Raw genomic sequence first — 25090 nt, forward strand, 5'->3', positions numbered from 1 at the left:
TCTCAGAACTGCACTAGGTTACAATATGACACTTATTAAGTGATTAAATTAGTTTAAGACAGGAAAACAATTCTCCCTGTCCTTAGAAATTAAGCCCCGAGAACAAACAACTAATGAATCTTAGCTAACTAGAGGCAAATATACAAAAATACCCAATCTTTGCTTACTTCTTTCTCTTATTTGGCCCCATACTTATTGGTGAATGAATACATGCAAGTTAACTGGGAGAAAATTATTTAAAGGTGAAACACAATGAATGTACTTGGATGGAGAAGGCACACAGCTTGCTTAACTCTGAGATGGAGAAGTTGCCATGTCCATGGGTAAGATTCAGAAAAGGGGGGATCCTTACAAATGAATCAAATGGCCTTGAATGGGGTCCTTCAAATGTCATTAAGTCCTTTATACAAATATCACAAATTAGTGAAATACTTGCATTAATAGAAGTCAGAGTATGTGTGTGTGTGTATATATGTATAACTGCTGGAGGAGAGAGAGAATATCCGATCACAAGCAGAAATAGAGCCAGTAATCCCCACAAAAAGCAAGAGCCACATTTTATAATTGACACCAATTCTTCAGTTTAACATTCTCTTATCCATGATAGCATGGATTAGACACTCGTTTTAATTAAGTTAAAACCTACCATTTTTAGGTCTACTCGATATCTGTTCTTTTTGACCATTTTCCTGATAGATGTCAATGTTCTTCTGGGATCTTTTTTCAACTCTATCCTGGTATAAGCTTTTGAAGGACGATTCCTCTCTGAAATAAAATAGAAACATTAGTTAAAAAGAGCTAGAGTTTATTTCAATACCTGTTGCAGTGAGAATATGACACCCTGATGAGAACAGATTGGATCACTACATATCTGACGTAGTTCACAGTTCGGTCTTCAAAGTTCAGGTACAATTTACAGTATGAGTTAGTGTGTTGGAAATATTGATTGTTGGTTTGTTGCGGGTTTGTTACTGCTGCTGTTTCTGTTCTGTGTTGTTATAACACTGTTAGTGTATTCTTTATCTATTGTTGACAATATCAACCATACTATGATATTGGAGGTGTAAGGATATAACATCTGGCGATGAGGATTTTTTGAAGCTCATGTAGGTTACAGCAACAACAGTTAATTGGGTTACAGTCAAGGAAGTCTGAAAATTTGGTAAGTTCGTTTACATCAGATGGCATGGCAAACTCAATTTCTGAATTCAATTATAATCTGGAGGAGGGTATTATGTTTCCTGCATACTATAGAAAGTACTATTGTGTAAAAATTCAAATTCCTATTTCAAATTCTAGACCGGAACACCTTGAGATAAGGCCACAGCGAAAAAGATACTAAAAAATAATAAATAAAATTTATTTATTCCTTGGGGAGATGTGGTAAGAATATGACAGCCTCTGACGAGAATAGACTGGACAACTACATATAAATAAATAGTAGCAACCTGACAAAGTTGGCTGTTCATAGTTTAGTCTTCAAAGTCCAGGTACAGTTTGAGTTAGTGTGTTGGAAATACTGACTGTTGGTTCGTTGAGCATTTGTTACTGCCATTGTTACAACACTGTTACAGTGTATTCTTTATCATCGACAATATCAACCATACTATGGTACTGGAGGTGTAAGGATATAACAATACCAAAGCCTTTTACCATCTTGCAAGCATTCAGACCAGACCTTCAATTCCTTGTCACTCACAATCTTACCAGCCTGATGACTGCATATAAATTTACCGTGCTCTTCAACATGAAAACAGCCTTGGTATTTCTTTATTAATATATCTATAACTTTATTAAGGTAGCCTGTTACCTTCCTACTGATTATGAATAGCCCATTTTCACACTTGTATACATGTATAGTTAGACAGAACAAACACAATCAATCAAATACATGAGTATATATACACATATTATTTTTAATCAGCAGTTACAAAGTGACTCAAGGGCCAAGAGTTTCATCCACATTCAAAACTTTCAGCTTTTCAATGACAATAAAAATGTTAACCCTTTCGTTACTGTATTTATTTTGAGATGCTCTCTGTTTCTTTCAATTACTTTAAATATAACAAAGAATTTAGTAAAATTACTTGGTTATCATTAAGCTAGTGTTATGAACATAAATTGTGACTAAGGTTTGGTGGAAGGTTTTAATTCAAAACTTATGAAAACAAGGCATTTGTACTCAGAGCCAGAGCCGGTTTCAGCCGGGTTGGTAACGAAAGGGTTAAGCCACTTGCTCAGGCAACCAAACACATCTTGACTACAACACTCCATATTCCATCATTTTGCTTTGATATAATGCTAGTAAATGTAGGCTTTGTTTACAATACTTGATGGGATTTTTTTTCCTAGAGAAAAATTGAGGATATATATATTTTGCATCAGAAATTTGTCAGGTTAGACAATATAATAAAAGAAATTCCAGTCTAGAATGCTCATTATGAACCCAGTGGAGAGAGAGCTAGCCAACACTGAAATACTTGCAAATTGATTATAATTTTATTTGCTTTACATGTCTTTTCCTCAAATATTTCTAATGGACAGAGTGGACTGCTACACGAGTTCTAATTCATGTTCAATAAATATTATAAAAGTTTTAGATATATTGATGTATTATGCTGGTATTGACCTATTAGAATCTAATTAACATTCAAGCTACAAGATTTATTTTTACATATAGACATAGTATGGCCGAGTTTGCTCCCCAACTATCTTGCACAGTATCTTTGGCAATGTCTTCTATTGCTTGGGTTGACCAAAGCCTTGAGAGTAAATTTGGTAGATGGAAACTGAAAGAAAGCCATTGTATATGTTTGTGTTTCCTTGTCCTGACATAGTAAATGCAATTGATTTCCAATATTCTGCAAAAACATGTCCAGTCATATGTTGCTTGGAAACAATAGGAGGATCTGACCATAAAAAAAATCTGCCTCAATAAACTCCATCCAATCCATGCAAATATGGAAAGGTGGGATGTTAAAACAACGATGATGAGCACGTTAATATGTGTGGTCTTAGGCAAGTTGCTATTAAAAGTTAAGGTTTTTAAGAATATACATTCCAACCTATTCTGTGAAAATTTTCAAATTTGGTATATTGATATTTTTCATGCTACACTGAATCTGATGTTATTCACTTGTTCCAGAAATTTTTAGAAAAATGTTACAGAGATTTTAAGTTTGATAATTTTTACCAAATCAGAAAACAAGATTTGGAAACTGGCCTTTGTGCATGCTGACAACAAAAGCTTCAATGATGGAAATTTTAAATTTTCATGAATATAAGTCATATGTAATGTTGGAACAAACATGTAAAATACCAGAATGTTACATTACAAAAAAACAAACTGTTGGAAAAAGCAGCCAAATCTCCTCCTTAAGAACACCCAAATGTCATAAAATGAGGAAAGACACTAGATAACTCTAAAACTGTGGGGTGTACAGCATTTGAATGCACCTTTTGACTATAGGTCTGCCTGATCAACACCATCCTACTTGATTTTCTATATCTCCATCATGAAAGGGTAAGCACACTACACAACAGCTTGGCTTGTTACTATTGAAACAGACATCAATATGCTTGTGGCTTTTGACTGGCTAAAATTACCTCAAATTTGAAATCAAATGGAACAAAATTGAAGGAATTGAAAAGAGAAAGCAAAACAAAAAAAAAATCCTTTTTCACTACTATTCTAAACTAACAAATTTTGCATTGTTTACAAAACATTCAACTTCATTCTATATGTAAATAATTTTGAAGACATTTTGTAATTTTAAAAATAAATACACTACCATAGTGTCAAGTGATATGTTGCAGAGCAAACTATAAAGCAGCTGTTCCTTTTTATCTGTTTTAGCAAGGTAATATTAGTTCAAAACCAGTGTGGAAGAGATTAACCGTTTAGTGTTCAAACCGGCCATATCCGGCCAGAATTAATTCCCCTTTATTTGTTCAAACCGGCCAAATCCGGCCGTAAATGACCACTCTACGAAATCGCTAAAAAAATAAACAAATCACGTTATTAAATTCTCGTAGCTTTGAGATAATGCGAGATGAAGCCTTTCCCGCCTTTATTCAAGTATAAATACTGTGAAATTGTTTCGACCACATGGTTATTTCCACGTGTGAAGAGAACTGTATACGTTTGTTGTGAAAAAAATGGCGTCAGCAAGTAGCGATTCCGATTTTGAAGGCTTTACCATTGATGATGTTGAAGATATCAACGAAAACAAAAGTCTTTTGACTTGGAATGAGTCTGATATTGATATCAGCGATTATTCGTCGGACGAAGAAAATTTCGATGACGAAAGTGAAGAAAATGAAAGTGATGAAAACGATAGTGTAAACATGGTCGAAAATTACGACACCAGTAACAATTTCTGATTTTACAGAAAACACTGGTCCACAACATGATTTACCTCCTGATGCTCAACCACTGGATTATCTATTTTTATTTTTGCCTCAAAGTTCTTTTGAAAATGTTGCGGAGCAAACGAACAAATATGCCCAACATTTAATTTCTGTTCGTGGAAGGAGCGATCCGCTATGGCTGCCAACAAATACTGCGGAAATAAGAGCATTTTTTACGATCGACATTATGTTTGGAGTCAGACAGCTTCCTCAACTGTGGAACTATTGGAGTCCCGATGTAAGGTATGGCGATCCATATATTTCGAGCATCATGTCGAAGACGAGGTATTCGAAAATATCTCAGTATTTGCATTTGACTGATTCTTCCAATGCCCCCAACAAAAACGACCCAAACTACGATCCCCTGTACAAAGTACGTCCGGTAATTGATTTACTCGTACATAATTATAAAACTATTTATTTACCTGGAAAAAATCTCAGTGTAGATGAAGCGATGATAGGATTTAAGGGCAGAGTACATTTTCGGCAGTACATGCCTGCCAAACCTACTAAATGGGGGATCAAGGTATGGGAAGTTTGTGAATCGGAGACAGGATACTGTGTAAACTTCGATGTTTACACAGGTAAGAAATATAATGCGAAAAGACCACATGGATTGGGACATGATGTTGTATGGTCTCTTACACAACCTTTTCACCATCAGCACCGACACCTCTATTTCGATCGTTTTTTTTCTTCAGTGGCTTTGGCAGAAAATCTTGCACGTGTAAGCACTTACATGTGCAGCACTGTTATGGGAAATCGTAAAGGTTTACCCCATGAAATAAAAGCAAAATTAAAAAAAAGAGGGGACATTTTGCAAATGCAAAAACAAAATTTGTTAGTTACTGCATTTAAAGACAAAAGGCAGATTTTATTTCTGTCTGCTAATGAACAAACTGGTGTTGGGGCTGAGGGGAAACCCCTCGTGAATATTTGCTACAACAAATATATGGGTGGCGTAGACAAATCCGACCAATATCGGGCATATTACCCAGTTGGTCGACCTGGGAAGAAATGGTGGAGGTACATTTTGTGGTTTTTAGTTAATTTAACTATAGTAAATGCCCACATTGTTTACGTAAAAAGCCACAAAGTACCTCCGCCACCGAAAGACTACGACCACTTGAAATTTCGGGTTGACATTGCATCTCAGTTACGTGAGGGCTTTTCTTCTAGAAAGCACAGAGCTGGGAGAAAAGCAAAATTAACTGAGGTGGATGTCAACAGAGAAAATGTTGACTTCCATCAAATGGAAAAAATAGATGGAAGAAAAAAAGTGTGCAGACTGTGTTCGCAGCAAAAAAGAAAAACTGCGAAAGGGTACCAGATCGAAACATCCTACATGTGTTCGTTTTGCCAAGTGCCCTTGTGTAAAGGGTGCTTTGGACAATTTCATGACAGAAATATGCCATAAATGTATAATTTTACATATTCCTTTTAATTTTATAATATAACTAGCAGTATCGCCCGGCGTTGCTCAGGTTTGTAAGGGAAATAACTATAAAGTATTTTTAGAGAGTTATAGCCAAAAAATAGCAAAAAAATGGAAAAAAATGATGGTAAATTTTTTTTTGAGATTTAAAAAAGGTGGAGTTGCGTCCCCTAGACAGTTTGTGGTTCGTGTTTCTGATTCTCGACCCCATGTCGAATTTATCGATTTTTTCAGAACTGGGGGAAATTTTCAAAATTTTCGCTGCGTTAGTTTTGAATTATGACATTGGGCTATGTGTGTGTCAAGTTTCATCAGAATCGGTTGAAAGCCGTGGTCAGGGTGAGGGTACAAGCAAACAGACACACAGAAACACGCACAGACAAACTGCCGTTTATATATAGAGAGATATGTGAAAGTGAGAACTACATATTAATTTTCAGTATGTTACACACCTGTATTCACCTTTGTCTCACCTGTTAATGAGATTTTTTTATTAGATGCATTCTGTTACGTGAATGAATTCATTAAATTGTATAAGAGTGCATAGCCAATGGTATATTGACTAGTAAAAGAGTTTTTGTACTTTCTTTTCAATGATGACGTTTGAATGAAATATAGAAAAAGAGTAAAATCTTGTACCGATTACACCTGTATTTTAATTCATTCAAATTAATGTACCTCATCTTGAAAAATGTAAAATTGTTGGCCGTTGACATCTGGGATAATTTTAGCAGCAAATCAAACAGGTAAGATGTATTAAGAACATGAATTTTAGTGTTTATTCATAATGTTATTGTTTTTACACCTGTTAATTAAATTTACCTGCCCATAAAAGTCAAATGTAGTGAGAAAGATCAGCTAAAATTACGCAATTATAAACCACTGGCATTTAAGCACCCATTTACAAAGTTTCAAATCTGTATGTAGAAAATTAACAAAGTTACAAGTAAATATTGTGGACACCCCACTTGAACCTGAATAAATCCAAATTAATCTGAACAGATAAGCATTACATTTGACAAGTTAATCTGAACACTAAAGGGTTAAAACCACTTTTGCAAGCTGATAATGATGCAACTCAGAAAGAAAGTTAAAATGAAACTTGCTGACCAACACAAGAAATTCCACATGTGTACACTTCTATATAAAACTATTTTACAGCTGCCTTATGAGTGGATACGGTAGATGAAAACTGAAAGAATCCTGTTTACAAGAGTGTCTATTACAAGTCAAAGTTGAAATCAATGACAGGAAAAATTCTTCTCTGAAGCATACAATGCAAAAAACAAAAACAATACTTACTTCTAGACCGTCGTGTAACGTATACAACTCCTTTGCCATCTTTGCATGGCTCAACCCCAATGGTTTTTTTGTGGACAAGGCCACTGTAACGGAAACAATGACGTCCTTTCAAGTTGTTTGGCTCCTGTTAAGAAAAATTAGTTGAAAATTAACGGTGTACAAAATGTAATTAATTGTTATATACCTTATTCTCAATTAATAGCTGATATGAGCAACTAGTCATTGGAAAATGTTCTTTATGTAATTTCAAACCAGAATGTAGAATTCAGATTACCATAATAGTGAATAGTGCAATTTACTAAATGACTAGGATTTGGGGCAACTCACAGAACAATTGCAAAACATCATATGCTGACATTTTATCACCCGACTTAACAGGGAAACCCCTAATTATTGTGTATGTTGTGGGATTTTTCTTTGACACCAATTACTCTACATATTGTTAACCAGTTTACAGTATGGACAGAATGCATTTTATCATGCTCACAACACAAGTTGTTTGCTCTAAATGGAAACTGACAGTTGTTTAAGATGATATCAATACTGTCTCAAACATTGCATATTATAAGCTTAGGGTTGCCATTAATACTTCTCACCTTTCAGGAGTTTATTTACGACGGAAGTTTTAGATTGTTGCATTCCTTCCTTTATGCAGAAAAAAAAAAAAAATCCTGCAGTATCAGTCAACATAAAGAGTCCAGGATTTATATATGTTGTTACTTACTTTGCTAAGCCAGAGACCATTTCGTTTGACAAGGAAAGAATTATTATTCCTGACAATCATCCATAGTAAGTCAGCCGACATATTGGATTCTGAACAAAAGATGAAAATTGAGATTTGCTGTTATATAGTATATCAATGAACATTTACATAAACCAAGTCAAACACAATACTGAAAGCTATCTTAAAGTGGTTTAAGATTGGAAATCATAATACTAAAATACTAGCAAAAAACACAACACACAAGTTTATAAAAAAATCTCCATTTCATTATCATCATCATCGTTTAACGTCCGTTTTCCATGCTGGCATGGGTTGGACGGTTTGACTGAGGTCTGGAGAACCAGCAGCTGCAACAGGCTCCAATCTTTTCTGGCAATGTTTCAACAGCTGAATGCCCTTCCTAACGCCAACCACTCAGAGTGTAGTGCGTGCTTTTTACATGCCATTGGCACGGGGGCCAGCCAGGGGGTATCGATCACATTCAAATGGTGCTTTTTACGTGCTACCGGCACTGGAGCCAGTCTGGCCACAGCTACGATGTTGGTTTTACTTGACTCAGCAGGTCTCAAGCATATTATATCACCCAACACATCAGGGCGTTCTTAACAGAGCTGGACATGCATCACTGCACTCACACTTTAGTTGCCAGGTTTTCTCAAACAGCCTGTCTCCACCCATCCTTATATGTAACACAAGACCATACCAGTGCAGTCGTCTCTCTTGTACACGACATTTGATGCTTCTTATGCCCGACTTTTCTCTCAGGGCATTTACTGTCATGTATGCACACTGACATTACACAACTAGCAGATCATACTAGCTTCATTTTTTTCAAGCCTACACAGGCCCTCAGTATTCACGGCCCATGTTTTATTGCCGTGTAGCATGGCAGTTCACCAGCAGGGGTAGTAGCTCCCTGAACATTGCCCAGGCTATTCTTACTCTAGTTGCTACACTCTCAGAGCAACCACCCATCACTACAGATTTGGTCGCCTAGGTAGTGGAAGCTATTAACTACTAGTTTCTCCCCCTAGCTTGTGATGGAATCTGTTTTCTGTACATCTTCAGTGTTTATTGCCTCTGTGCATCTGCCACACACAAAAGCTATTTTCATGGTTAACCTTCCTTTGATATTGCTGCACCTTTTATGTGTCCATAACTTACACCAGATACATCGTATGAGTTTCTACTCACACCTTTTCTAGAGATCGAGCAGGACCATCTACATGAAGGGGATAGTGATTTGACAGCCTTCCTACTTACTAAGACTTTGGTTTTGGCTAGGTTAACCCTAAGGTCCTTCGATTCTAGACCTTGCTTCCAAACCCTAGAGGAGCTCCCATGGGCAGCCTGCCTTGAATTCCTCCGTTATTGCCTGGAGGACTATAATGAATAAGAGGGGGCTGAAAACTGATCCTTGGTGAACCCCTACTTCTTGGAATTCTCTATACTCATTGCAAACCCTCACCTTACTGATAGCATCCCTGTACAGCTCTTACCAGTCACTCATCTATCCTCGGTTTCTGCATTGACCATTAGATAAGGGATTGCGGTACCCTGTCAAAGGCTTTCTCCAAGTCAACAAAAGCCAAGTACAAAGGTTTATCTTTGGCTAGGTATTTCTCCTGCAGTTGCCATACCAGAAATATAGCATCAGTGGCACAAAACCAAACTGCATCGCATCTAGGCTTTCTCCCTAATTAGTTGGGCTATGACCCTCTCTGTAACTTTCATCATCTGATCCAATAATTTCATACCCCTGTAGTTATTTCTATCTAAAGCATAACCTTTTCCCTAGTAGCAGTTGACCATGGTGCTGCTACACAAGTCATTGGGTACGACTCCATGAACTACCTGACTTACAATGCGGGTGACAGGACCATAACACACGATATTTTAAGCATCCCACAAACTGAAATGCATTTTCACAGAAATATAGTAATAAACTAATTAAAGACTGTTACAGAACTAAGACTGAAATAATAGAAATTTGCTTTTCTATAATAAATTACCTGATATCTTACAGTAATCACCCTTTTTTATATTTATGTTGAAAATATGCTAATTAGTTTTGAAATTAAGTTCTATAATAACTGTCATTATTATGGTGTTTTAAACAAGTTAACACAAACTTTTGAGGGTTAATTTAGATTTTACTTCAAATAGGTCTCAAAAATAACTCCATTTTCAAACACTGGAAGAAATTTGATATTGCACCTTGGTATCTACTAAGAACAAAAAGAAAACTGTTATTGCTACTCTCAAAGGAACCAATGTATCAATTAATCCAAACATATGCTTTAATCTTGTACCTTTCTTAGGTTTCTGTGGGTATTTTTAAGATGGGCTCAAACTATCATATAAATCTAATAGGTAATATCCAACATGTTAGTGTCCCTAAACTGAAAAAACATCACTGGTTTGTACATTAAACTTTGCAACACATTACTGCAAACTGATAGTTGATATTTTTTTAATAAAACCAAGCTATTTATTGACATGCCTAAGCGTACTACCAAACACTGAAGATGAGAAAAATCTCTTCAGATTTTGGCCTCATATAGAGATTCTATAGAATTTACCAGATCCTCAACAGGTGTTAAAATCAGATGTAAAAGCCCCACTTCCATTTTACGATCCCTATCACAACCCTAGGGAATAATATGAATTGGGGATACTAAATGTTAGAAATATGTCAGCAGAGCTGACTTAGTAACTTGGACTAGGAGCTCAGAAAAACTAAAGCATTAGGAATTCCAATGACGATAGTACTACATAATGGACCAGAATTCATTCAATTAAAGAACAAATTAGACTTCGATCTAAAATGTAATGACGCAGAAAGAGTTCCAAATTTGCATTAGTAGGCTACAGTCAATCAAATAGAAGACATCAGTGTATGAGGCATGCAAGTTGAACGGTTTTGCAGAATCGCAAAAGGGAATTTAAGCCGCAATGTGTCACAAAACTTATCTTTATATTTGCGACGGTTCTGGCGCTTCCATTCGGAGTCGAAACCATATTTAATATGGTTTTTGATTTAGGTGCAAGATCAGCAGTGGAGCTGGCCGATATCATCGACCCAAGTATTAAACTAGTACGTTATTTCGTTTACTTCGGCAGGATTTGAACTTGTGTATATTATCATTATTTAAACATATAGTCAACAACTGCACATTACTTACAAGGTGTATGGGCATTCTTTCTATTTAACTCGACAAAATCAAAACATTTCACTTCGGGTATTTCCGTGGGTTGTGGAGTAAAGATATAATGAAATTATGCCAGCAATGTCTCGTTTTAAACTTGAAGAAAAAAAAACCCTTGCATATTTGTTCTTACCTGTTTCATGTGTGTATGTGGCGATCTTTCGTCTCTAGTAGACCTTTCCGTCGATTACACAACATACTGTCTGTCTCCCACACCCCATCAAACACACACACACACACATGTATATCAATGCTCCCATGCACGGTAACTTCAAAAGAACTTCCCTTGTCATACAATCGCTTAAAATTTTTTTTACGGAAATCGACGGAAAGGTCTACTAGAGACGAAAGATTGACGTGTATGTAAAATCCGCGAATTTTTAAGCAGAAAACAGAATCGAACTGTAATTTGCTTCCACGGAAATACCCGAAGTGAAATGTTTTGATTTTGTCGAGTTATATCGAAGGAATGCCGGTGTATGATTTAACTATGCTAATGTGACTGTTTTGCATGCTTGCACGTGCTCAGAACAATTTAACCCGTGATTGTAAGATGTTTAATTTTCATTCTATAATTAACAAAAACAGTACGAATGAAACAACCACAAAAGCATTATTCTACACTTGCTCTGCTTCATGAACAGTAGTACTTAAAACTGAAATATCTCTCCTGTTTAAGAACTATTTGTAATTTGAATCGGGATGACCAGCAATTCGAATAAGGGATCACACTTACGCACTTATACTTCCATTTGTGACCTTATATGCCGTATTTGAAGGTATAAAAGACACAACCCGATTTCAGTAACGCGTATTCAGAAAAATGTTTTTAGTACATTAAAGTGAGACTCAATTTCGTATAAAGGACCCGGAGTGACGTCCAGAGACATTTCTTTGGAGGGGTAAAAGTGCATCTTATGTCATCAAATATAGTAATTAACGTAAAAATTATGATATAGAAATTGTGAACCATTCATAATCAGAAACAAAAAAGAATTTGTTAATGCCTATAATGATGTATTTGAACTTCAATACTTATTATTTAATAAAACTCGAAGTTGGGGGAAAATCTTTAGATGTGACAGTTTTAATTTTATCCAAGTATTAGCTGTTTGGCAGAACCGCCATGATGAAGTTAAGCCCATGTGGCACAGATATAGAGAGAGACACACATATATATATTAATATATAGCATAAAATTCCAAAGATAAATGGTAAAGTAGACATTAACAAACAAAAAACGATAATTTATATACATAGTTAAATTACATTAATTAATATTAACATTGAAGGAGTGGATATTAAATACGAGCACTTACGTTTAGCAAACGTTCCAATGAAAGACTTGTATGAAAAGGAACCAGAAGCGCCGTGCACACAAAACCGGATGTGAAATAAATGATAACTAAAATTGAGAAAATATACTTTAGTATGCATTTTATAACATTTATAAAAACTTAATTTATATTTTAGGACTTTTTTTTCAGTCAATATTCATTTGAAATATAATACGAAATATTGTGAGTTTTCTGCGACTTTACACTTACCGGAAGTTATAGTGTTCATTCAAGTGAATTGGAAGCATGTCTTTTCCGTATTTTTCCACGTATTTCGCCAAAAAAATTTTTGAAAAAAGTGAAAAATGAAGAAATTGGAGGGTAGGGGGAAATTGAAATTTTGAACTACCAATTTTTTTTATACATTCGGAATCTCCATAGCCAAAAACGTGGGTTTCTGTAGAAAAATAAACAGATGGGTGTGATGGTTCACCAATTATTCTATATGTAGCAGAATTACACAAGACGGGATTAAATGTGGACATATATTCTTCAAACTGATGTTCTCATTCTTGCGCTTTCTGTGTTTCCTTATCTAAGTCCCCAAACAGCCATGATTATGGGCACTGGAGAAAGGATTAAACTTGAACCAATTTTTGCCAAACTAGGGCCTGAGAAAGCAGCAGCTCTCTTTGGAATGCATGCCATAACAGGCTGTGACACCACTGGTCATATTCTTGGTAAAGGGAAAGAGACTTGCTTCAATACATTTATGAATGCAGAAGATGATGTAATCAAAGCACTTTCAAATTTAGGCATTGGTGATACACTAACAGAGTATGTTGATAGGGGCTGTGAGAAATGTTCGTGATCTATTTACTATCAAACTAGCTCAGTGTTCTAAAGCGAAAGAACTACGATGGCATTTGTTTAGACATCTGAAAGCTAACAAGGGAACTGAGAGGTTATCCCCAACCAAAGGTGCTGTTCATCAACACGTTCTTAGAACACATCATCAGTGCCACATTTGGAAATAAACAGTTACCAAACCCTGTAATTTTTGATCCTTTGACTCTTGGTTGGAAGAAAGGCACATATGGATTTGAGGCAGTTCTCTTTGTGGATACTCCTGCCCTGGACAATCTCTTTAGATTAATCAAGCAACTGTAGGGCATGGTGTAGCTGTAAAAAGAAATAATCTGGTTTCTACAGAATTGTACCATTCTGAAGCAGATAGGAATCACTGTGATAATACAGATTCACCAATGATTTTTGATGATGCTGATGTTACATAGACAGACTGATAGGATGTTAAATCAAATTTATGGAATGGGATACAACCATGGGATTTCATAAAATGACACTGATTAGTATGATACGATTAGATATTTTCAGAGTGAATTAATGACTAGAAATCCTGACTGTCATGTTAGAATGATTATGCATATTCTTTTTGTTTTTTGGTATCAGTTTGCATATCCTGTAAAGAAAATTTGAAAAACATCCAGGTCCTTCATAGGGACAAATCACAGTTCATTAGTAAAAGTTTCAAATAGTTTATTTCACTATATATATATCCTAGAGGTAAAGATCCAAACTAGATTAGAGATCATATTCATTATGAAATGTACTCTATTTTGTAAATGGTAGCTGTTTTATATTTGAAAGTGTTAAATTTGAATTCCTTGATGCTAAAAACACTATTTGAGATCTTATATTACCCTTTGTGAATATATTAAAGTTATTAAATAATTGACTTTTTTTTGGCAACTATTTTATTATCGTTGCCGTATAAGCGAAATGGCAGATTAAAAAATGAAAACATCACTTTTTGTGATCCGTGGAGGATATCGTGGCCAAAAGTTCATGTTGGAAAAAATCGATACAAAATTTTCACAGAAGTCAAATTTTTGTCATAGCAGACCACACTATTCCCAGCAATGGGACTGTGTAAAAGTTTGGCGAAGAGTTACATCCCTTCCGTCATTTACTGTTATATGCACACACGTATTCAATTCACACGTGTGTGTGAGTGATGTCCTTACAGAATAGAGTCGGAAATTATCTGTGTTAAAAACCGTAATTTCTTTGCCTGTGTGTTGTTTTACGGCTATGCATAAAGAAATTCTGATCGTGAGGAAAAAAAATCTCGAAAAAGTAAAAGCTAAAAAATTACAGAAAGTGTGGACCCCTTTTTTTAACTTTATTTTTAGCAAAATCGTAATTTGAGTTGTTTAAAACATACACAACTGAGCGACACACCTGACCAGTAGGTTACATGCCTTCACTGGGCTAAGTGATACATCTACCTAAATACCTTACACGAATTGAACTGAGAAATAGATAATTAATTTTAAAAATGGCAATGGATAGTATGAACTCAATTTGAAACTAATGAACACATAAAACAGCATATATATATATATATATATATATATATATATATATATCAAAAGAAGAATTTGTACGATACTGAAAGGGACTCCACTTTCTTTTTCTTTCTTTTTTTTTTATTGCCCACAAGGGGCTAAACATAGAGAGGACAGACAAAAGGATTAAGTCGATTACATCGATCCCAGTGCGTAACTGGTACTTAATTTATCGACCCCGAAAGGATGAAAAGCAAAGTCGACCTCGGCGGAATTTGAACTCAGAACGTAACGGCAGACAAAATACTGCTAAGCATTTCGCCCGGCGTGCTAACGTCTCTGCTAGCTCGCCGCTGAAAGGGACTCCACTTTCTGCTTAGAACAAATTAACAACTAGTCTTAAATGTCAAATTATCCTCTATAAAAGGATTCTGAAAGATAGGAAATGATTAGCAATTAGTTCAGCAAATACAAGCTAATAGATAAAGTAATTCAGAAAAAGTAGTGGCTTTTTAGAAAATACTAATTTGACTCTACTATTATCAAAATAATAGAAATGTTGACATTTCAAGTGAAACAGCGTTCAGTTTACATGTTTGTGAACATATGGTTAATTACCACTCTATATTACTCTTCATATATAAAGCAGTTAGTTAGCAGAAGCATTAGCATGCTGAGCAAAATTCTTCATGGCATTTCATCTGTCTTTATGTTCTGAATTCAAATTCTTCCAAGGTTGACTTTACCTTTTATGTCTTCAGGGTCGATGAAATAGGTACCAGCTGTAAACTGGGGTCGATGTGATCGACTTAGTAAGCTAGCAGAAGCATAAGCATGCCAGGCAAAATGCTTAGTGGCATTTCATCCATCTTTGTTCTGAATTCAAATTCCACTGAGGTTGACTTTGCCTTTTATCCTTTTAGAGTCAATAAAATAAGTACCAGTTGCATACTGGGTGAATCTAATCGACTGGGCCCCCTCCCCAAAAATGTCAGGCCTTGTGCCTAGAGCAGAAAAGAATAAAGTACCAGTTGAGCACTGGGGTTGATGTAATCAACCTACCCCCAAATCGTGCAATTGCTAGCCTTGTGCCAAAATTTGAAACCAATGTTACTGTTTTTATACAGTCATCATCATCATTGTTTAACGTCCGCTTTCCATGCTGGCATGGGTTGTTTCTCCCCTAAACATGATTCCATGAGGAAAATTATAAATGAAAAACTAGTTTCTTTGGTAAGATACTATCAAATTTGTATGAAAAGATTTATCTAAGAATACACCATATACAGAAGGCTGATGTTTCAAAATAATATAATATTCATTCCCTTTTTTTTTACCCATTATAAGTGAACATCAGAAAAAGACCTTGCCAAAGAAAGGCCCTACCAAATACATCATCATCATCATTTAAAATCTGTTTACTACGCTGGCATGGGCTGGATGGCTTAATAGGATCCGTTGAGTTGCAGAGCTATATGAAACTCCAGTATCAGTTTTAGTATATTTATATGACTAGATGCCAGCAAGCCAACTGAGATTGTAGCTGTAGCCAATGCCAGTGTCACATAACTGGCCCATATAAAAGCACCCTTCAATCATCAGGCAATATGCCGTGCTTGTGAACAAAGTAAAATCGTTATTGAACCAGTTGAACAAAGTGAAATCGTTGCTGTGGTTGATGTCAATGCCACCTGACTGCCATCTGTTCCAGTGGCATGTAAAAAGCACTGTTCAAGTGTAGCCAATGCCAGTGCCACCTGACTGGCACGTAAAAAGCACCATTTGAGCGTGACCATTGCCAGTGTTACCTGACTGGCATGTAAAAAGCACCATTCGAGCATGGTCAATACCAGTGTCACCTAACTGGCTCTTGTGCCAGTGGCACATAAAAAGCATCCACTATACTCTTAGAGTGGTTGGTGTTAGGAAGGGCATTCAACTGTAGAAACCTTGCCAGATCAGATTGGAACCTGGTGCAGCCTCCCAGCTTGCCAGTCCTCAGTCAAACCATCCAACCCATGCCAGCATGGAAAGTGGATGTTAAACAATGATAATGATGACACCCTTCCTAAGGAAAAACACTTTACAGTGTTCACTGGGTGTATTTTTTATGCCACTAACAGCAAAAACAGGAAAAGAACAAAAATAGGTAAACAAATTTAATCACTCCAAGCACTGATCAATGTAGAAGGACCTTTTTAATATATCAAAATATGACTGGCTTTCAAATTAGAATCTTGTAATATAGAATGGGAAAAAGGAAATCTCTCGAAAGATGTTGATTTGATTTTATATATTTTGACAAAGTTTAATGAGCTGATATCAATACATTTTGCGTTGTGCATTTAAATCCATTTAGAAAACTTGATATATCTATCTCAGTTTCAACATTTTGTGAAGTATATCAAAATTCTGGTCAAACATTGTGAAAAAATTCGTTTTTAATTATTTGAATCTTTGTGACTATATTTGTCCCTTAATAAGAAATGGACATTTATAGCATCAGTAACAACAAATGCCATTATGGATAATGGACAGTGAAACCTTGGTGATAAAGTTGATGATAAGGATGATGATGATGATAACAATAACAATGATGATGATAATGACAATGCCTCATCTCTAAATAGAGATCCTTGTTACATCTCTTTCTCCCACTTTTTCCCAGCATGTCACTCATACACTATTACAATAACTCATACACCATTATAATGCTATTATAACAACTTATAACTACTTGTCCATGCTTGCAGTAGATTATCTCTTAAGCTGTCGAGCTGTCCTGTATTACAAAGCTGTACTACACCTTCACTGTAAATCATACAAATACTTTCTTATACTATGTGGAAGTTCAGAGATGTTATCATTCAGGTTTCTCATCATTTTATTAGTTACAGTTCTTTTCTCTACCATTATTGATTTCAATCTGAATACACATCATTGTTTAACATCCGTTTTCCATGCTAGCATAGGTTGGACTGTTTGACCGGGGTCTGGGAAGCCAGGAGGCTGCACCAGGCTCCAGTCTGATCTGGCAGTGTTTCTACAGCTGTATGCCTTTCCTAACGCCAACCTCTCCATGAGTGTAGTGGGTGCTCTTTATGTGCCACCAGCATAGGTGCCAGGGGAGGCTGGCAACAGCCATGATCAGTTGGTGCCTTTTACGTGCCACCAGTATGGAAGCCAGTCAAGGTGGCGCTGGCATCAGCCACGTTCGGATGGTGATGGAAAATTATTTTAGTGACATTCTTTGTCAGGGACAATTTATATTCAAAACTGTTTGTCTAGTTATAGTTTATTACTGTTGTTGTCATTGTTGTTGGTAATAATGCTTAACACATTATCTACAATCAGTGGCCTAAGTTGATGATCATGATGATGATGCTTCTTCTCTAAATTAATTTCCTTGTTACATCTATTTTCTCCCACTTTTTCTCAGCATGTCACTCATACACAATTACAATAGCAGATGTGTGGCTGTGTTGTAAGATGCTTGCTTCCCAACCACATGATTCCAGGTTCAGTCCCAGTGTTGCACCTTAGACTAGTGTCTTCTACTATAACCTCACTGGCCAAAGCCTTGGGAAAAATTTACAACCTTCTACATCAATAATTCACTATTGTTCCTGAAAGATGTTTTTTTATATCTTCTATGGACTGCTCAAAGCTTACTAACTTCCTACAGCTGGATCCTTGGATCTTACCTCTACATATATATATATGTGTGTGTGTGTATATATATATATATATGTGTGTGTGTGTGTATATATATAAATAAAATTTAAATAATCAGAAAATGGAGAAAACTTTTGGTCAACAAACAAACAAATTAAACCATATCAGTTGATTATTTTTTAATACAAAACATGACATAACATTTCTTACAGCCGTTTCTGCTTCCACTGTTAGTTGGTACTTGCGAAAGAAATTCCGAAAATAATATTTGTCATCTTCGTACCACATTCGAGCTAGTACATGGAGCTTCATCAGAGTGAATGCAAATGTGTAAAATAAAATGAACGAAAGCAAGAAGAGGCCAGAAGGTTCAATATATTAAAATCATACCATCTTGCAGTGTGGAGCTTGGTAATTGATACTGATTGTAAATATGGATACTATTATCCCTTAGATGTTTACTACAACCGCTAACTCAGCTTATATGTATATGTACATATATATATATATATATATATATATGTTTGTGTCTGTGTTTATTCCCAGCTACCGTTTGACAACTGGTGTTGGTGCGTTTATATCCCTGTAACTTAACAGTTCAACAAAAGTGAATGATAGAATAAACACTGGAGTTGATTCATTTGGCTAAAAAATTTTCAAGGCGGTGCCCCAGCATGACCACAGCCTTATAACTGAAACAGGATAAAAAGATAAGATAACATTTTCCATCCAGGTTTTGAGAACTCTGATGAAGATTCAAGCAGTTACAAGCAACACTGTTTTCTGAACATGCTCTATCTTCACATTTACAATCCTGCAGCTAATAATAATAAAAATGACAGCTTCTGCTATAACCACAAGGCCTGAAATTTTGAGGGAATGAGCTTGATAATTACATAGACCCCAGTACTTCGCAGGTATTTATTTTATTGATCCCAAAAGAATGAAAGGTAAAGTCAACCTCAGTGGAATTTGAACTCGGAATTTAAAGATGGACAAAATATCACTAAGCATTTTGCCTGGCAGGCTAATGATTCTGCCAGCTTGCCATTTTAATAATAATAACAATCCTTTTTACTACAGGTACAAGGTCTGAAATTTTGGGGGAGGAGGTTAGTCAGTTGCATTGACCTTCGGTGCTTAACTGGTATGTGTCTCATTGACACCTCTGAGGATGAAAGGCAAAGTCAACCTTGGCAGAATTTGAACTCAGAACATAAAGATGAATGAAATGCTGCTAAGCATTTTACCTGACGTGCTAATGATTCTGCCAGTTTGCCACCTTCTTAATAATAATACTAGAGTTCAATGAAATAATGGAGAAGGAAGTGAAAGAGCAACTGAGGATGGAATATTTCTGAAGACTAAGATTGGTGTTGTGCTCAAAACTGATCAGATGGAATAAAATCCAAGCAGTTAATACAAGCGTGGTAGCATCACTTCGGTATGGAGCTGGAATTATAAAATGGCAAAAGAGCAAACCTCTGCCAAGACAATACCAATGTCCTCTCAACGATTAGCTGGAGATTATCTTTAAAATGAGAATATCTGAAATAAACTTGACTGCTCTCATAAACAAGAATACTAAAAATGAACCTGACCTCTCTCAAAAATTAAGTAAAAATACTGGAAAAATAATCCAGAATTCTTGTCCATTGCCACATTGCTCCCAAAAATCTAATCAGTTTGTGCCAGTCACAAGGCCAAACATCCCCGAAAGTTTCATTCGAATCTATCCAGCAGTTCTCAAGATATCTTGTCCATGGACAAACAAACAAACCAACACGACTGAAAACAATACCTCTGCCTTAGCAAAGGCGGAGGTAATAATGATGATGATGATGACGATGACGACGACGACGATAATAATAATAATAATAATATGAGATTACCATGTTGCACACATGGTTGTGATGTTTGTACATGGTGTGCCCTTATCAGACAGGTAGTCATGATGGCTTTATATATTTGTACCGTGGTGTCACTTTGATACATGCATTGCTCTCTCACCCAATAAAAAGATAGCAATCAGTCTTTTTATTTTCCTCATTAAATTATCTTATCTGACCTGTTTCTCTCCTCTTTTCAACATTGTGTCATCACCAGGACATGCAATATCTATGATTAAACAGGTTTTTCCTCTTCATTCACAATCACTATATCTGGTTTTTGATGTTTGATTTCATGATCATATTGGATCATCTCATCCCAAAGTATCTTCACCATATCATTCTCAATTACTCCTTGCCATACAGCTTTGACGAAACTGAGTGTTGTAGCTGTTGCTGTTGGAGACTTGGAAACTCTAAGTATCAAGAACACAAACTGGATTGAAAAGATAGGAGAAAATATGAAGGCATGAGCCAACCTGAGATTATAGAAATTGATACTCGCCCAAGGTGTCATACAGTGGAATAAACCTGGGACTGCTTGGTTACAAAGCAAACTCTTCAATCATTTGGCTATGTTGTGTCTGTTTCTGGTGTACTGCATTAATACCATTGAGAAAAGAATATATGTCATTCCTTCACCTCTCTAAGTCTGATTCTTCATGTTTAAATCTCAACTGAAAGTGTTTCCTCTCATTTAAGTTCAGAAAAATAATTATTCTCTTCGATAAGAAGTAACTGTTCTGGAGGTATCTATGTTAAAGAAAAATCTGAAATACAATACTACTTAACAGTAAAACGGTTATGCCTGTAACGAATAATGATAAGAAAATAGAGGAGAAGGTGGAAGATGGGGGTGCGGGTAGTATTTTATTGCCTCCATCTTAGCGTATTGTTTTCAGCGGTGTTTGTTTGTGGACAAGATATCTCAAGAACTGCTGGATGGATTTGGAAGAAACTTTCAGGAATGTTTGGCCTCATGTCTGGCATGAACTGATTAGATTTTGGGATCGATCCAGTACTGGATAAGGATTCTGGATTATTTTTCTTGTGTTTTTACTTAATTTTTGAGAGCGGTTGGATTCATTTTTATTATTCTCGTTTGTGAGAGCAGTCGAGTTTATTTCAGATATTCTCATTTTAAAAATCATCTCCGGCTAATCATTGAGAGGACGTTGGTGTTACCTTGGTGGTGGCTTGCGCTCTCTGAATGCTCTTGTTATTTTTTTTCTATTTTTCTGCTTTATATTTGTTTACACTAAGTACCCATTATCAAATTTTTCCTTCCCATTGAACAAGACCACTCTCCATATCACACTGAAATTTTGCGGTTGCTGTTACTAGTTATTCCTTTGGTCTTTAAAATGTTGATGTACAGGCATCTGTAAAAATTGTTTTACAGATTTGTAACTATATATACAGTTTCTTGAAAGATTATGCTATGTGAACTAGGATACCAGCACATAAAGTCCCAAAGTAAAACCATTATTTTTAAATCAAGAATTCTAATGAATAGAAGGAAGCTAGAGACAGTATTCTGATGCTGATGAACACATTTCTGGCACTGAATTTTGTGTAAAACAGAATTGGTAGTTCAGTTCCATTCAGACTAGCTAATTCTAATCTTGCTTTTTGCATATTATGAATGTCTTTTGCCAGCTATTCTTGTACAATTGGTTTTTCTTAGCAGGCTTTAACCCTTTAGCATTCAAATTACTCAGTCAAATATGATATTTATTCATTCACATTGGTTTGACGTAATCACGTATTATCATGTAGCAGCACAAACAGCCAGCGCCATATTGGATGAGATCTTGCGGCAGCCATTGCCATCTCCGAGACTGGAGCGAGACCTCATCTGCATCCATTTGCCATGCGCGAGATCACAACGAGGCTCGTGATGGAAACTATATAAACGGGTAACTGATTCAGACCAGCCTCTTTTGGCGCCATGACCACAGCAGCATTGGCTGAACACCAAACACTGGCAGAGCTTTCTGCCTGTCTATCTCCAGAGGCAATGCGCCCGCACTATTCGGAGTTTAAGATAGTAGCTGAGAGCAGCACACTTCACCTTTTAAACCAGTTGTAAATAGCAGATGTACTTGAAGTCTTTTCTCTTCGCCTGCCGAAAGCCTAAACTACATAAAGAACAAGAAGAATAATGGAAGGAGATGATATTCTTCCAGTATCGTAAACCTTGCCTTTCATTACTAAAATCTCATAGCTTTGAGATTTCAATGATGTGGTAGCTTATTTTTAGAATGACATTGTGGGGTAGGTGTGAGAGGCTTAATCTGGCTGGTTTCAACATAAAGCAGGCAGAATATTTGGGTTGGATATAGCTGGTTTGAATGTTAAAGAGTTAAAGCATGGAACCCTATCAAAGCCTTCTTTAGATTGATAAATGCTAAGTAAAGTGAGTCTTCTGAATTTCTTACTTAATGTGGATAAACTATAAAAAGCCACAAAACTGCAATATTTACTTCTTGTTGTGTTTATATTATTGGCATAATGACTGCCCCCACTGAAATACAATAAAATTGCTAAACAGCCAATTTGATGAAGAACTTCTTTTTTTTTTAAGAAAAAGGCACTGGTGTGGCTGTGTGGCAAAAAAGCTTACTTCCCAACTACATGGCTCTAGGTTCAGTCTCACTGTGCAGCACATTAGGCAAGTGTCTTCTGCTATAGCTTCAGGCCAACCAGAGCCTTGTGAGTGGATTTGGTTGGAAACTGAAAGAAGCCTGTTGCATATGTGTGTGTGTGTCCCATCACCACTTGACAACTGGTGATGGTGTGTTTACCTCCCTGTGACTTAGCAGTGTAACAAAAGAAACCGATAGAGTAAGTACCAGGCTTTAAAAAAAAAAGAGAAAAGTACCTGAGGTTGATTCATTTGACTAAAAAATTCTTCTAGGTGGTCCCCAGCATAACCACAGTTTAATGACTGAAACAAGTAAAATAGAAAATGAGAAATCTGTTACAGTGAAAGAAATAAAAAAAAAGATCAATAGAAAAAATATCTTATGAACTCACTTTCAATACATAATACTTATTTCATGGTTGCTGTGTATAAGACACGTGTTAGCCATTAAAAAAATACAAAGACTTATTTAGTGTTAAAATTTCTGTTCATGAATTGCAACAACCAGGTCAGAGTTTGTTTAACAAAAATTTTGTCTCTGTATAACAAATAATAAATATTTAAGAGAAGTTAACAGTCTTTGCATATTTTTAAATAACTTGTGTCTTCTACTTGCAATAGTTTAAATTTAAGCGTATAATCTCAGATCAAATCAATTGATAACTTGCCTGGCAAGTACACCCTCAAAATAATTATTTCAGCTTGAATACATATTAAACAATATCTGTGAAAACCATTTATGTATGCGTGTGTGTGTGTGTGTGTGTGCTCTTAAACTCAAATGTATTCATGTTGTAATAGAAAGGAAATCTAGTGCGGTAAAGACTGAAGGAGATACTATGTCAGAGGTAGAGAACCTTTTTAACATCAAAGCATTACATCTGTGTTGAGAAAAATAATGATCTTTTCACCACCACCACCACCACTACCAGTGATCATTATTTGATGTCTATATCCCTATGCTAACATAGATTGGATGGCTTCCTCTCTTGACAAATCTCACATGTTTCCAAGCAAGATAATATTTTCCCATGGCTGGACATATTTACACAAATGATTGGAAACGAAGAACACCACTTAAATAACAGTGACACTTGCTTACAATTATCATGTGATGTCAAGACAAAGAGACAAAAGTACATACATACACAGCATCATCATCATCATCATTTAATGTCCCTGTTCAATGCTGGCATATATATGTGTGTGTGCTTTTGTGTGTATGTATGTATAGAATGTCCCTCTATTGGTTTCTATCTTCCAAATCCATTCATAGGGCTTTGGTTGGACTGGTGTCACAATTGGGATTGAATCCGAAGCCATGTAGCTGGGAAGCAAATCCCTTGACTGCTGCTTATATAAAGCTTAAATCATATTTTTCTTTTTCCATACAGGTGGTTTCAAATTTGAATATGAGTGAATTTTCATCTGTAAAAGAGGTGTTCTTTGCTGCCCTATTCAGCCACTTGGCATGTTGGAAATAGCTACTAAATCTTCCTAATGTCATGGCCTACTACCAGGGGCAGACTGAGCTGTCGGTCAATTAGGTATTGCCCGAGGGCCCGGAACTCTGAGGAGCCCACACACTACATGTTAACTATTCTAAAACACACATTCAAAGGGGCCCAGCAAACAGTTATGCCCAATACTCTCAGTCCACCCCTGCCTACTACTTTAAATAAAAAGAAGACATAATCCCTGATATACATAAAGACTACGTAAAAGATAGTCAAAGTTGGAGTGTCTTTGACCATAGATCTACTTGATCAAAGCAGACCTGTGGCTAAACCATATCAACAATAAGAGACAAGGCTTTGGTTTCTGATACCTCTACTGTCATACTATGGGTAGATCTTGATGTAACAGAAATCAATTTATTGAAGTCACACTTAGTTTTCATTTCACAGTAATAGTTAGCTTAAAATATTTCTCAGCCTTGTGACTATAGGTGCAGGAGTGGCTGTGTGGTAAGTAGCTTGCTAACCAACCACATGGTTCCAGGTTCAGTCCCACTGCATGGCAACTTGGGCAAGTGTCTTCTACTATAGCCTCGGGCCAACCAAAGCCTTGTGAATGGATTTGGTAGACGGAAACTGAAAGAAGCCTGTCGTATATATATATGTATGATTGTGTGTGTGTGTCTCCCAACATCA

The 25090-nt window shown here is 36.1% G+C and overlaps 1 protein-coding gene and 1 long non-coding RNA gene across 2 annotated transcripts in view; one reads left to right on the forward strand and one right to left on the reverse strand.

The window, feature by feature from the left end:
• LOC118760929 overlaps window positions 1–6899 on the forward strand; it is a 23650-nt gene extending 16751 nt beyond the window's left edge. The window contains exons 2-3 of the long non-coding RNA XR_004997044.1: window positions 5691–5700; window positions 6887–6899. This is a non-coding gene — a long non-coding RNA (uncharacterized LOC118760929). The remainder of the gene's footprint in view (window positions 1–5690; window positions 5701–6886) is intronic.
• LOC115232462 (60S ribosomal protein L28) overlaps window positions 1–12680 on the reverse strand; it is a 12949-nt gene extending 269 nt beyond the window's left edge. Inside the window, exons 1-5 of the mRNA XM_029802344.1 lie at window positions 12628–12680; window positions 12400–12485; window positions 7872–7960; window positions 7148–7271; window positions 647–765 (exon numbers count right to left, since the gene is read on the reverse strand). Of these exons, the coding sequence (XP_029658204.1) occupies window positions 647–765; window positions 7148–7271; window positions 7872–7960; window positions 12400–12485; window positions 12628–12665 (456 nt within the window). The 5' untranslated portion in view covers window positions 12666–12680. The remainder of the gene's footprint in view (window positions 1–646; window positions 766–7147; window positions 7272–7871; window positions 7961–12399; window positions 12486–12627) is intronic.
• Window positions 12681–25090: the final 12410 nt, after the last annotated feature.

This window comes from Octopus sinensis, linkage group LG2 (assembly GCF_006345805.1).
Source record: "Octopus sinensis linkage group LG2, ASM634580v1, whole genome shotgun sequence".
Lineage (NCBI taxonomy): Eukaryota > Metazoa > Mollusca > Cephalopoda > Octopoda > Octopodidae > Octopus > Octopus sinensis.